This window comes from Dendrobates tinctorius, unplaced genomic scaffold (assembly GCF_039654945.1).
Source record: "Dendrobates tinctorius isolate UK_male_01 unplaced genomic scaffold, ASM3965494v1 ptg000016l, whole genome shotgun sequence".
Classification (NCBI taxonomy): Eukaryota; Metazoa; Chordata; class Amphibia; order Anura; family Dendrobatidae; genus Dendrobates; species Dendrobates tinctorius.
Window position 1 is genome coordinate 51,748,575 of NW_027361684.1, and position 15,112 is coordinate 51,763,686.

At 43.2% G+C, this 15,112-nt stretch overlaps 1 protein-coding gene across 3 annotated transcripts in view; it reads left to right on the forward strand.

Moving 5' to 3' along the window:
• Nucleotides 1-15,112, forward strand: part of SMPX (small muscle protein X-linked) — a 156,356-nt gene that overhangs the window by 55,998 nt on the left and 85,246 nt on the right. For all 3 annotated transcript variants that reach the window (XM_073565844.1, XM_073565843.1, XM_073565845.1), the window contains one exon: nt 11,156-11,213. In XM_073565844.1, coding sequence (XP_073421945.1) covers nt 11,175-11,213 — 39 coding nt within the window. In that variant the 5' untranslated portion in view covers nt 11,156-11,174. The remainder of the gene's footprint in view (nt 1-11,155; nt 11,214-15,112) is intronic.

Sequence of the window (15,112 nt, forward strand, 5' to 3'; positions counted from 1 at the left end):
ATATACAGTATGATGGCCTAAGTTTCAACCCTCCCCATATATACAGTAGGATGGCCGCAGTTTCAACCCCCCCAAATATACAGTATGATGGCCGCAGTTTCAACCCCCCCCATATATACAGTATGATGGCCGAAGTTTCAACCCTCCCCATATATACAGTAGGATGGCCGCAGTTTCAACCCCCCCAAATATACAGTATGATGGCCGCAGTTTCAACCCCCCCATATATACAGTATGATGGCCGCAGTTTCAACCCCCCCATATATACAGTAGGATGGCCGCAGTTTCAACCCCCCCCATATATACAGTAGGATGGCCGCAATTTCAACCCCCCCATATATACAGTATGATGGCTGCAGATTCAACCCCCATATATACAGTATGATGGCCGCAGTTTCACCCCCCCATATATACAGTATGATGGCCGCAGATTCAAACCCCCCATATATACAGTATGATGGCCGCGGTTTCACCTCCCCCATATATACAGTATGATGGCCGCAGTTTCACCCCCCATATATACAGTATGATGGCTGCAGTTTCACCCCCCCATATATACAGTATGATGGCCACAGTTTCAACCCCCCCATATATACAGTAGGATGGCCGCAGTTTCAACCCCCCCAAATATACAGTATGATGGCCGCGGTTTCACCCCCCCATATATACAGTATGATGGCCGCAGTTTCACCCCCCATATATACAGTATGATGGCTGCACTTTCACCCCCCCATATATATAGTAGGATGGCTGCAGTTTCAACCCTCCCCATATATACAGTGTGATGGCCGCAGTTTCAACCCCCCCATATATACAGTAGGATGGCCGCAGTTTCAACCCCCCAAATATACGGTATGATGGCCGCAGTTTCAACCTCCCATATATACAGTATGATGGCCGCAGTTTCAACCCCCCATATATACAGAAGGATGGCCGCAGTTTCAGCCCCCCCATATATACAGTAGGATGGCCGCAGTTTCAACCCCCCCATATGTACAGTATGATGGCTGCAGATTCAACCCCCCCATATATACAGTATGATGGCCGTAGTTTCAACCCCCCCATATATACAGTATGATGGCCGCAGTTTCACCCCCCATATATACAACAAACAAACCGTGAGCAAGGAGCTCCAAAGAGGCGACGAATAGATCCACACACAATGTGATAAAAAATATAAATTTATTGACAATAATACATTAAAGAATCAAATACAGATCCATAAAAGAGGATGTTGGGACAATTAGTGTCAAATCCAAGACAAAATGGGCTAAACAGCAAGGGGAACAGAGCTGGAAAGCCAAACTGGTTTACCAAATTAATGTAAAAAGATAGTGCGCTCAAAAAAGAGCTGAAAATCATGGGTATATAGAGTGTCCACACTTATACACACAGCATAAAGACATCATATGACCACAGAGGGCGCAGTACAAAAAGTACATTTTTGTACTGCGCCCTCTGTGGTCATATGATGTCTTTATGCTGTGTGTATAAGTGTGGACACTCTATATACCCATGATTTTCAGCTCTTTTTTGAGCGCACTATCTTTTTACATTAATTTGGTAAACCAGTTTGGCTTTCCAGCTCTGTTCCCCTTGCTGTTTAGCCCATTTTGTCTTGGATTTGACACTAATTGTCCCAACATCCTCTTTTATGGATCTGTATTTGATTCTTTAATGTATTATTGTCAATAAATTTATATTTTTTATCACATTGTGTGTGGATCTATTCGTCGCCTCTTTGGAGCTCCTTGCTCACGGTTTGTTTCATATATCAGTGCGATAGGTCTATTTGTTTCCATGAATGTTCTATTATGTGATCTTTATAATTGTTGTAATCCTCAACTAGGATGACATTCGTCACGAGCATACTGCTAATTTACCCCCATATATACAGTAAGATGGCCGCAGTTTCACCCCCCATATATACAGTATGATGGCTGCAGATTCAACCCCCCATATATACAGTATGATGGCCGCAGTTTCACCCCCCCCATATATACAGTATGATGGCCGCAGTTTCATCCCCCCCATATATACAGTATGATGGCCGCAGGTTCAACCCCCACTCATATATACAATAGGATGGACGCAGTTTCAACCACCCCTCATATATACAGTATGATGGCCCCACAGCCCCATTCATATAAAAAATAATAAAGGTTATACTCACCTCATCCTGTTTCCCGGCACCGCGGCCTCCGTCTTCTCTTCTGGCCCGTTGAGCGGCGCGAGGCAATGACGTTATCGCGCCGCCTGCGTGTACAGCACAATCTGTCTGTCTCATAAGCCGCAGACAGCGGCTGAGACAGACTGTGATGTGCGCGCCTGCACGGCCATGTCTGCTGCCGGCCGCATCACATCACATGACAACAGACACGGCCGCACGCAGATCACTGTGCAGGGCCATCAGGCGGCCGGCCCTGAACAGCTGCTGGGGAAGCGGCCCGGGGGGCATTTGCCTCCCTGCCACCCGGCCCAGCCCGCCCCTGAAAAGGAGGCCCCGACCAAGTATTGAGTGCATTTACTGAACATACATTTCAGTAGGCCAACATTTAAGATTTCAAAATCATTTGTCAAGCTGGTGTTATAAAGTACTCTAATTTACTGAGATAATGACTTTTGGGTTTTCATTGGCTGTAAGCCATAATCATCATCAACATTAAGAGAAATAAACACTTGAAATACTGTACATCACTCTGTTTGTAATGACTCTATATAATATATGAGTATCACTTTCTGTATTGACGAACTGAAATAAATTAACTTTTTGATTATATTGTAATGTTGTGAGAAGCAACTGTGTATGTGTGTGTATGTGTATATATATTGTGTGTATATATATATATATATATACACACAGTGTATATATATATAATCTATAAATAGCAGGTATACATGTGGTGGCACATCATTTCTTAGCAATAACATTTCAGCAATACTGCTTGCCTGACCAAGAGGGAACCTGTCAGCAAGATTGTGCATAGTAACCTACAGACACTGTCAGGTCGGGGCCGTTATACTGCAGCATAATCGTATGTTTAGTGTACCTGTACAGTAGCTGCTATCTGTGTTTACAGCTGTGATCCGATAGCTGCTACTGCGCATGCACCAGCGGCGCCATCTTACTGGAGAAGAAAAAAAATTCCTCCTCCAAGATGGCGCCGTCCACGCCTGCGCAGTAGCAGCTCGGAGGTAGCCTGTGTGTAGGTTACTGTGCACAATCCTGCTGACAGGTTCCCTTTAAATACTCCATTTCAGCTAACTCTCCTTCATTGACCATAGCCCACCTTCAGCTGTATCCCTGTCCTAGACTGGCATGTCCAATATTTCTTCACTAAGACTCCCAGGCCTGGCCTACACATTGCCTCTTCAGCAACCCTTTGCTGTGTTATCTCAGGGTTACCCACAGCTATATATCCTTGAGCTCCTGACTTTGCCTACTGTAGCTGAGCTCTCCTCCCTCGTCAGTTCCACCTATCAGGATGTTCTTGCCATATTAAGATCCAGACTGCCTCTTTATCCATTACAGTTACAGGACTTGCTACCTAAGAAAATCTCTTCCTTGCACACACTCAGTATGTGGCCTAGTCTGTCACACTCTCTGTGATTGATTTCACTATCTCCACTTCAATACTCACTGCTGACTCACTCTAACCAGAAAGTTACAATCTTCAACTCGCAAAAATCCCTCCCATCAGCAAGACTGGCTAACTGTCAGCTCTTCTGAGCCCTGCATCTACACTACCGTACATACGAGGTCATTCATAACACATTAAACAATTGTATCAAACATTAGGATATGGAAAATTCAGCAATATATCACTTGTCAGCACCATATTAGGTCTTCAGGAGGTTGTTTCTTCTCTTTTCACATTCTTACAGGAAAATGCAGTAATACCATGGCTTATTCAAACAGCTGATTGGTTAGGCTCCCACTGATCTAATATTAGTGGACCAAGATGGATAACCTATCTGCTTACGGTAGCTGATTGTTTTTTCACACCAAGAGCATATCTTAAATTTGAAAAAGATGCGCTACGGTTTTTACTATTCTGTCGCTTATTCCAGATTCCAGTAGAATAGATTATGACTTGGTGATGAGCAAGCGTAGTCGTTACTCGAGTTTTCTGAGCATGCTCGGATGTTCTCTGAGTATCTTGGGCGTGCTCATAGATTATGTTTGTGTCCTAGCAGTTGCATGGTTTGTGGCTGTTAGACAACCTGAACACATGCAGGGATTGCCTGTTTGTTAGGGAATCCCCACATGTATTCAGGCTGACTAGCAGGGGCAAATCATGCAGCTACGGGGACTCAAACATATTCTATGAGCACACCCAAGATACTCAGAGAACACCTGAGCATGCTCAGAAATCTCTAGTAATGAGCACACTCGCTCATCACTAATTATGACCCCTTAGAATCAAATTTCTATTTTCCATATCTCATGCACACACTTTGGCTAGTTACATCGAAGAAATTGAATCTGCCCTAATAGTTTATTAGGAAGCTAGGTTATTGGAATGAAACGCACCTAAACATGGGAAAACATCCAAATTGTTGGTTGGATTACAAAGAAAGGCCTCAGTACCCCACCAGTTCTATCCACTAAACATTATGCTCAAGGTCCTAAATCCACCTCTGACCATTGTGCATAAATCATAGCCTAAAGAAAAGGTGAGTTAATTAAATTTATATCTATGCTTAATGGAGCCTAAAACCAGCAAATATATTAGATCACAATCTTCTATAGAGTTTAATATCCTCAGATTTCATATTTGATAAATGAAATTTGCTGCAATTTTAAAAGCATCGGAGCTCCAAACTAAACTTCAAATTAAAGCCATAAATCTCAGCACCTTGTCGGAGACACTTTCTCCTTCACTAGAGGAACATCTCTTTCTCTTGGCTGCCAATGTTCATCGCACGGCTGCTTACTTCAGGCTTGTCAGCACACTGCTCTCCTCCCTGCTTTATCATTTTACACATTACCATCCTGATGGGATCAAAAAGTTAGTCCAAAAGTTTTACTTACACAGACATTTATAAATAAATTGTAGAAGCAAAAAGATTTAAAACTGATTATTAAGTACACTAGATGGAGGCCCGATGCTATCGGATCGGGAGGGCGGTAATGTCGTGATGGGGGAAGGTTTTGCAGCGTTGAGAATCTCTCCCCCCATGTGCTCACCCACCTATCCACTCTCTCTTTCCCCATGTGCTGACTTCTCCCGTCTGTGCTCTCTTCTTCTTTGACTTGTCTACCCCATGTGCTATCCCCCTTGTCTGCTGTCTCTCTCCTTCCGGTGCTGTGTTCTCCCCTCATGTTCTGTCCTATTTGAGCTGTCTCCCCCCTGTGCTCTGTCTCACCCCTGTGTCTGACCGTGTACAGAACATACCTCAGCTCCTGGACAGAGGAGGAAGCAATAGACAATACTGACATTACAGCAGGAAATCGCAGAGGATACATTCTATGAGGTAAAATATTGTTTAAAAACAGTCAGTGAAATATTTTACCTCACAAAATGAATCCTCTGTGATCCCCTGCTGTAATGTCAGTATTGTCTCTTGCTTCCTCCCCTGCCCAGGTATGCTCCATACACGGTCAGACGCAGACAATTTTTAAAATGAACTTTTGTTCATGGGACAACCCCTTTAATGTGACCGGCTTCCTCTGCTTGAAGACATATCCCACATCTGCCACCGGGATCATCCGAATGATTCACTGTGCCTGCGTGGAATTTGCGCAGGCGCAGTGCGACGGTGTGCCGCTGGTGGTACCGCACAAGAGGCTGTGTGAGTGTGAGTGAGTGTGTGTGTGAGTGAGTGTGTGGGAGTGTGAGTGAGCATGAGTGTAAATGTGAGTGTGTGTGAGTGAGAGAGTGTGTGAGTGTGCGTGAGTGTGTGTGAGTATGTGTGGTGCGTGCGGCGTATAGAGTGTGTGTGTGTGTGTGGTGCGACAGTGTTACGCTGGTGGTACCGCGCAGTAGGTTGGTACCAGCAGCAGACTCCATATTGAGACACCCATCACTTGGGTGTCCAAATACAGCGGTCGGTGAACTTCCTCCACTTGAAATTCTGGGATACGGTGACATCTGGACAGAACAGGAAATGAAAACATTAAAAAGGCAATTATATAGATAGTCTAAAAAATACAAAGAATGTTATATGCAATAATCGAATTAGAAGACAAAAGAAGTTTAGTTACCATATTGGTCACAGAAACGGGTATTCCATAAGTGCCACATCACTTGTTTAAAGGGGCTTCCCAGGGCTTACAAATCCACCGATCAGCTGTTACTAGCTCTTTTTTTGTAAATACCATACAAAGTCGAAACCGTGCAGCTCTGTATGCTGTGTAGTGACTGTTCCCGTATACTGCATCTCAGCTCTCATTCACTTTAGTAGAAGCTGAGCTGCAATACCCAAGAATGACCACTTTCCAGTGTACGGAGCCAGGGTGTTCTCGCTCTGTACACTGTAAAGATTGGGGCTCTGTGGGAACCGCAAGCTTCTTATCACTTGGTGTGTCGGGTGTCGGTCCACACCCTTCTAATATTGATGACTTATTCTGAGGGCACGTGTACATGACCATATTTTCGGTCCAGGTGCTATCCAACAAAACATCAAATCACACTCAGACCAATGTTATTCTATAGGGATGTGCACATGTCCAATTTTTTTCCTCGGACCGAGCCATTCTGTGAAAAAAACACACAGCATGTCCAAGTTTTATCCAATATTCTGATCACGCTCAGCCATGCAAGTCAACCTTGGATGATATCTGAGTGCAGTCTGATTTCCACCGACTGACAGAATGGAGAAGATGGAGACATATTTTTCTCCATCTTCTCCTCATACGAGAAAATTGGAGCACACTATGATCACTGTTATGATTGAGTCACCGAGGAGGAAAAAACAAAACACAAGCTCAGCCCAGAAAATCAGAGAGGTTGGAAACTAGCGGATTGCAGACCCCTAATCCTATCACACAACTAGCAGTAGCCGTGGCGTGTTCCTACGGTGATACTAGACACCTCGTCACAGCCAGAGATCTAAATAAGCCTAAAGAGAGAAAAGGGAAAAACTAACTGCCCCAGAGCAGATCCCAAAGCAATAGGCAGCCCCCAACATATAATGACGGTGAAGCAAGATGAAAACACTAACACAGATAGAAAGATAGGTTGAGCAAACGATGGGGCCCAAGCTAACTAAAAAGGACAGGACAGAAAAGCTGCTGTCTGCAATCCGAGAAAACCCTGCTAAAAATATTACCAACACAACTGATAAGCAAAAAGGACCCTGAAGTCACTAGACTTCAAAACCCTATATCAGCACTCAGAATATTCTGAAGGCAGAGCAAAAGAGAACACTGATCAAGGAATAAGAATCCAGTCCAGCACACCCCCAGCCGGGGATGGCTGAACTCCAAAAAACAAGGTAAACAAAACCAAAACTAATAAGTTCAATAGCAGAGCAAAAACTTATCTTTGGGAAGCAGGAATCAGACTGGTCTCCAAGAATCCAGCAGAGAAATCACCAGCCACTCAGAAGGGCTTCGGCTGCCTTATATCCAGTCTGAAGTTCCTGTTACCCAGTCACAATCCACCAGATCAGGTGTTTGGTTTCTTTCATCCAAATCAGCCTCACTACCTTCCTTCACCAGCAGAGGGAGATCCTCGGACACAAAAGGTGAATGAACAGATGAGCTCACAACAGATCACACTCCGATCAAACTGTGATCAGAGTGTAATATGCATAATCAACCCAATTCTTTGACATGAGAGACTAAGCACTCAAGTCTTGGACATTCTCTTTAACTACATGACCTCTAAATGTCAACTAATATCCTCAAAATATTGTAAGTCACAGTGCTATTGAAAGATTGTCATTCACAGTCCTCTCCATAACATTGTCTAAATGCCAATTTCTGCTTTTCAGATTACATATTTCCATGGCCTGTCAATCTGTGGGGCAGTGCTCTGTAGCCTGGATTCATTAAGATTGGTGTTTTTTATGCCAGTCTAATGAGAACATGCAGCAATAAGTTGCGCCAAATTCATTAAGAGGCATGCAACTTTTCAAAGTGTTGTACGCCAGTTTTCTGGGCTAAACACTTAGATTAATCGGAGCCTAAATGTATCAGATTTTTCTGCTTGACATTCACTTCTAGTCAGTAATTAGTTTATTTTTGATGTCCTAATAGTCTTTTCTGTTTTCACAGTGTTTTAAGTTTTTGCTACCTCATCTGAGAGCAGCATGATTTAGGAAAATAGACCCTGAATCCAACAATGTATCACTTAGTTTACTGGGTGCAGCCGTTCTGACACAAAGTTTTTATATTAGGCAATACAGCAGAGCTGAGGAAGCTAACCCCCCGCCCACACCAGGCTCTCTCTATAGACAGTGAGGTGGTTATCACAGAAGGGGGTGGAGTCGGACCAGGGCTCACACAACCAGCTAGTTACAACAATGTTAATTACAAGGCAATTAATCCTTTAGACTAAGTAAACAACACTACACAGCTGGCCATGTGACACATAGTTGAGTTCAGTGTTTTAACCCCTACCTCTTCCTGTCCCCAGATTACATAGCAAAAAGCTCCTGACAGATTCCCTTTATGACACTTGCAAAAAATACCAGCACTTTGCAGCATTTTTAAGGCATTTTTGGTTTCTGAAAAAATATAAGGCATTTATGGAAAAACAAGATGTAGATACTTTTATTCACAAAAATGACAAAAGTATTCTCGGAGTGATACTGTCACACTGTGACAGTGTTTGATGAGGAAGGGGGGGGGGACCTCACACTGTCCCATGAACTGGGACCATATCATTGTCCCGGGGGTACTCTTGAAGATAGAGACTCCCGAGTCTTCAATCTTACTATGCTCCTGTTAAATCCTGATCTGTTCTCTCCCCACTCCATGAGGCATGGGACAGAAATATAATGTACAAGACACAAAGACACCAGAAAACCTCTATCATACAAAAGCACTAACCAACAATAGGGAGGAGGACAGGGACAGGGAGGAATAAACAGAATGGAATAAATGGAACAGGGACCAGGAGATAAACACACATGAACTACAGCAAACCACAGAACACCTCTACAACAACTCTACTCCAACCACTTAGCTTTAGCACACAGCACAGGAAAAAGAATCATTCACCGGCAGGAACAAGTAGGTCTGACCAGTTAATATATGAAGAGGTAATGACTAGATGAGAAGCAGCTGAAATGCAGCTGCATGTTTCTGACCAGCTCAGAAAGGGTCATTAATCTCTTCAGCACCAAAAGAAACCAAATCCATTTAATATAGATCAACAATCACACCATCTCTAAAGAAGACCTGTGATTCTTTACCCGACATCCTGACTTATCTAACTCCAGGTCTTCCAGGGGGATTTGACACCCTTGTGACAGATACCTTTATTGGCTAACCATAAAAAATATATATGCAAGCTTTCAGTGCACAGGGGCTCTTTCTTCAAGCAGGTTTACAAATGAATTAATGACAAGAGATATTACAACAGAACATTTGTTCATGAGGTGGAAGGGATGATACCTCCTAAATATAGGCCCAGGAAATCAAATTAGGGTTTTTGTTACAAATGGAGAAATGGAGAGGCGGTGGGAATGGAATTCATCTGGTGAAGGTGTGAATTATGTCCATGGATGGAGTGAGCCATAAATCATGAACACAATTCACAAATGTCTTAATTCATTTGTAAACCTGTAAACCTGCCTCATGTAGGAGTCCCTGTGTTCTGAAAGCTTGCAAATATGTTTTTTCTGGTTAGCCAATATAAGGTATCACTCTGAGAATATGTTTGTCATTTTTGGACATAAAAGTATTTATATCAGTTTTTCTGGGTAACACGGTAAAACAATATAAATTTTTAATGGTACATTATGGAAAAGCAAGCAAACTGCAGCAAACATCTATTTTGAAAAAGTTGGCAAGACTTCATCCAGACCGGCGTTGTTCTTGCTAGTCTTGATGAGGAGATGTGCTAGAGTCAGACGCTCCTGATTCATGGAGAGGCGAATGCATCAAGAGCGTCAGACGTGCGTGGTGCATGCCTCTATGTGCGTAGCACAAATCGTACTCCAGTCGCCACAACACCTTCATGCAACAGTTCTGCCCACTTTGTTGGAGCTGGGCGAAAATGGCTTGACAGTCTTGAGTTGTGACAAAATTATGTAATTTTCAAAGCTTTTTATGTCAGAATGCTGACACAAAAGCTTTCATGGATCCGGCTCTTAGTATGAAGGGTTAGTCTTTCACTGCAGGACAAATTTACTATAATTTACACCAGAATCTTAGTGGAAATAATAGTGCAAATAGCCCATGGAGAGGATAACTTATTTATTCAATCTTTGTCTCTTATTATTTATGTTTCTTAATACATTTCTAGCATTTTACTCCAGCGGTTTATTCATGAAGATTGACATAGAAACCTTGATCTTATATAAATATATGTGTAGACATTCTCATAGTCATAGTATAGACATTCAAGTAATGTAGAAATAAATGCCCCAAAAGGCCAATAAAAGTCCTGACTGTCAGAGGAATACGATTACTTCTGACAAGATGTTTGAATGAGAGCAGGTCCCATTCATTTAAAAGGGATTTTAATGTAATTGTCAGTTTTCTGTCCAATATTTCATCCTAATTTTACATTTAAGTCATTGGGGTGATAGATTGGAAAGATGATAATGACACAAGACAGATGTCGTCCCAGGGAGGATGGGACAACAGGAGTTTATTTTTTCTGCCTTTTATAACATTGAGTCTCAGGGAGACAATGGACGGAAACCTGATCCGACAGGTGAAAACTTTACGCACTAGCTGACTCCATATTGAATTATTTGTCATCTGAGGTAAAGAAGAAACAATGGAGCAGATGACAAATCAGGTCTACTTCTTACAGGAAGAGATCCCTTGATCTGACGAGCGTGTAGTAGATGTACGTAGTATAATTTCTCACCGTTAATTATTAATTAGCGGAGCTCAGGTGTTCTTACTCCAACATATAATTGGTGGAAGTATCCAGGCAACCGGGAAAGTGAGATGTAGAGTATCCTTGCCATGAAGTGCATGAGCATCGAGTGGACACCTAGAATCTGATTCTTTTAACTTTGTTTGCAGGAAGATCTCCGCTTTTAAGATGTCTAAGCAGTCGGCGTCACATGTCAAATCTCTCCAGGTATGTATGAACAGTCTGCAATGTATGTTTGCTGCCTGCATTTTATACAAGTGTACATTATGCTATATTTGTATAATTGGACAGTAGGCTGCAAGGAAAATAACTATTCAGAGTCTCTTAAAATGTATTATTTTTACTGTTACAGAATTTTTTAAAGTTAGAGCTACAGGTAACAGATTACTTGTAGCTCTCTAACTTTGTAACCCCTTTAACAACTAGGCCTATTTTAATCTTAAATCAATGTGGTTTCAGCTTTTGGTAAATTCAGAACCAGTCGTGTGCCAATACAACCTCTGAACCAATAACACTCCTCTAGTGAAGCCCCTTGGGGTCTCGTTAGTCTCCGTTGCTACTGAATTCATCCTCCAGTAGCTCCAATACTTTCAGATGAACATGTGCAAATGCACCTAATGAGTGTAAGGGCAGGTGTAGACGACCGTATTTTCAGTCTGAGTACGATTCGACAAAACATTGGATGAAAGTTATACTATGGTGCTGTGCAAGTGTCTGATTTTTTTCCTTGCATTGAGTCTGTCCAGTGAAATAATCAAAGCATGCCTGTGTTTGATCTGATATTTGTATCGCACATGGTCATGCAAGTCAGTGAGTCTGTGGAAAACATCAGACTGCACTTGGATGACATCCAAATGTGGTGCGATTTTCACAGACTGACAGACTTGAGAAGATGGAGACATTGTTTTTCCATCTTCTCCAATCTCCACATCTGAGAAAATTGAATCACACTGTGATCAAACTCAGATCAGAGTTTTGATCAGTGTCATTAGCATAATCAGCATGATTCTCTCCAAAGAGACAAAATATAGTGGTGTGGCCCTAGTCTAATAAAACTCTATCACTGCACCCTCATTGCGCCATGCTGAGCTCTGCTATGCATGCAGGAGAGTACAGGATCATGTTTATTACAGGAGACTAGAACATCCAAGGGGACATTGTGAGTACAAAAATGGTTATAAAAAGTTTGTACACCAAGCAATCACACTGAGTAGTTGATGTGGCTATATATTTTCTGACAAAAGTAATCTTATGAAATTTTTATAAAATCATGTTGATGCAGCAAACAACGATAAATGAGTACAAAACCAAGTCTATTACACTACCTCTCTGTTTCCCTTCTTTAACTCTCTCTTATTTATTTCAGTCTTTCTTTTTTGGGTATTTTCTTTTTTTTAATTCTTTTGCTCTTTCTCATTCTCTTTCTCTGTCTCTCATTTCTTCTATATATAGAGATCTATCCAGGGCCGGACTGGGACAAAAAAGCAGCCCTACCACACAAACCCCACCAGCCCACATACTATAACGCTCACCATCCCCGATCAGTGAATATTTATTTTCTTTGTGGCATCCCTCACTCTCCTAAAGGAGTTATTTGAAGAGCCACATGTGATTGGCGCCACAGTGAGTATAATGGACCACAGCTGCATTTATATGGTACTCTACAGAGCGCCGATTTTTGGGATCATGGGGGCCCTGGCAGTCGGATCTCCAGCAATTGGAAAGTTATCCCCTCTCTAGAGCAGAGGGGATTACTTGGGATAATCCACTTAAATAGCTTTTCCAATAATTTATTTTTATTTGGCCATAGTAATATTGAAAATACTAAACCAGTACTGACCCTCCCAAAGTCCAATGTCTTCTTTTCGACAACAGGACTTTATTTAAAGTGGATCTGTCATGAGATTTCATAATTCAAACTGGCAAACTAAATACATTATTACATTGATCTATTAGACCTGGTTAGGTTAGCGTACTTACTATGAAAATCCATATCATAACAGCCAGCTAAAGCTGGACTCATAAAATGCTAATTTTATTGTTTGGCTTTCAAACCTTTCAAAAAGGATTATGCGTAGGATGATCGAGTAGTGAAATACTCGGACTCGCTGTACTCATTGCGAGTAGCTCCTAATACTTGGGTACTCGTAACGAGTAGCGAGTCCAATGTAAGTCTATGGAAAATGCGAGTAATGGGCTGTGTGTGTGTGCTGAGCTGGGCGGGGACTGTGCGAAGACTGTGCTGGACTGTGCGGGGACTGTGCGGGCTGTGCCGAATATTGCGAGGCGAGTAGTGAAATTTACTCGCCAGGATTCGAGTACCGCATTACTCGCCGAGTACAGAATCCTAACGAGTATACTCGCTCATCCCTAATTATGCAGCCATTGTGATTTGGATTTTCAATGTAAGTACACAAGTATCATCCTGTCTAATAAATCTATGTAGTAATGTATTATTTATTTATTATGCTTACTTATATAACACCATCATATTCCACAGCACTTTAAAGACACTGTCATCACTGTCCCCATTGGGGCTCAAAGTCTAAATTCCCTATTATTTTGTCTTTTGTAATGTATGTAGAATGTATCGTGTAATCTGGTGATAGATCCTGTTTAGTTTTGTGTAATCACGTATTTAGTCCCACTAAGGGACTTCACAATGTGACTCATCTCTGATATACTGCTTAGGCACTCAGTAAAGCAAACATTATTGCTTGTCAGCCGATGGCCTGGTTGAAATGAACATTTCTCATGGTCTGAATACACACTGAAATGCCTGGACTGACTGTGGGTCTTCAAACCCCAACTTACAGCCTCATATGCATCTATTTGCTGACTGTTTTAATCCTGTCTGTAACTGATAGGCAGTTTATTAGGCCAAGTATCTGTCTGTTGATTGCAGCATCTAAGAAGTTATCGATTCCACCCAGACACCCAGGGTGTTATGATTAGGTAACCGAGGAGGATAATAGGGGAATAGACTAGGCAACCAGATAACCAGAGAGGTTGGTAGCTTAGCGGATTGCAGACCTCTAAACTGACAACACAACTAGAATTAGCCGTGGGACGTACCTACGATGCCCTAGACGCCTCGGCACAACCACAGAATTAACTGATTCCAGGGTGGCAGACTGGGCAGTGGAGGCTCGCGACATTTGGGATCGCACTCAGGATGCCATCCGGGCCTCTAAGGAGAGAATGAGGGCGTCCGCCGACATGCATCGGCGTCCCGCTCCCACTTTTGCCCCTGGCGACTTGGTGTGGCTCTCTGCCCATAATATCAGGCTGCTGGCCGAGTCCACCAAGTTTGCGCCGCGATACATTGGTCCCTTCAAGGTCCTGGAGGAGGTCAACCCTGTGGTCTATCACCTGGCTCTTCCTCCCCACTTGGCCATTTCTGACACCTTTCACGTGTCCCTCCTTAAGCCTGCCCACTTGTCCCGGTTTTCCGAGTCATCTGCCGGGACATCCGACCTGTCCTCGGATGAGTTCGAAGTCAATCCCATCGTGGGATCTAGGGTGGTGCGTGGAGCTTCGGACCTTGGAGCCAGTGGAGAATATCCACGTCCCGCTCCTTATCGCGGAATTTGAGTGCAGCGAGGCTCAGAGGGAGGGGGGCCCTAGGAGGGGGGGTAATGTTAGGCGTCGGGTTCCCGGGTGCTGCACAGCAGGAATCCCGAGCCTTACTGTCGGCGGTCTCCCATTCCCCTCCGGCCGCAGTGGAGGCTGCTCAGCAGACTCCACGATCCCGGCGTTCTGCCCATACCAGCTTTGTGGGTTCGGTTGCTGCTGCCACCTCTGGTCCAGTTGTGGCAATGCAACCTGTCCAGCTGCAAAAGACTCCAGAGTCTAAGTTCTTCCTTCAGTCTACTGAGTATGCTCATGAGACGATCTCCCATTGGGGATCGGGAGTCACATGCTCAGGTCCTTCTCCATTTCTGATTGGTCCATCTGGAGGATCAGGAAGGTCCCGGAAGGGCACGGCTATAAAAGGCTTGCATGGCTGCCCCGCCATGCGTTATGATAGACTCTGAGGCTAATGTATTTAGTGTATGTACGTATGATGATTGATGAATGAGCCTGGTGACTGACGCATTATATTT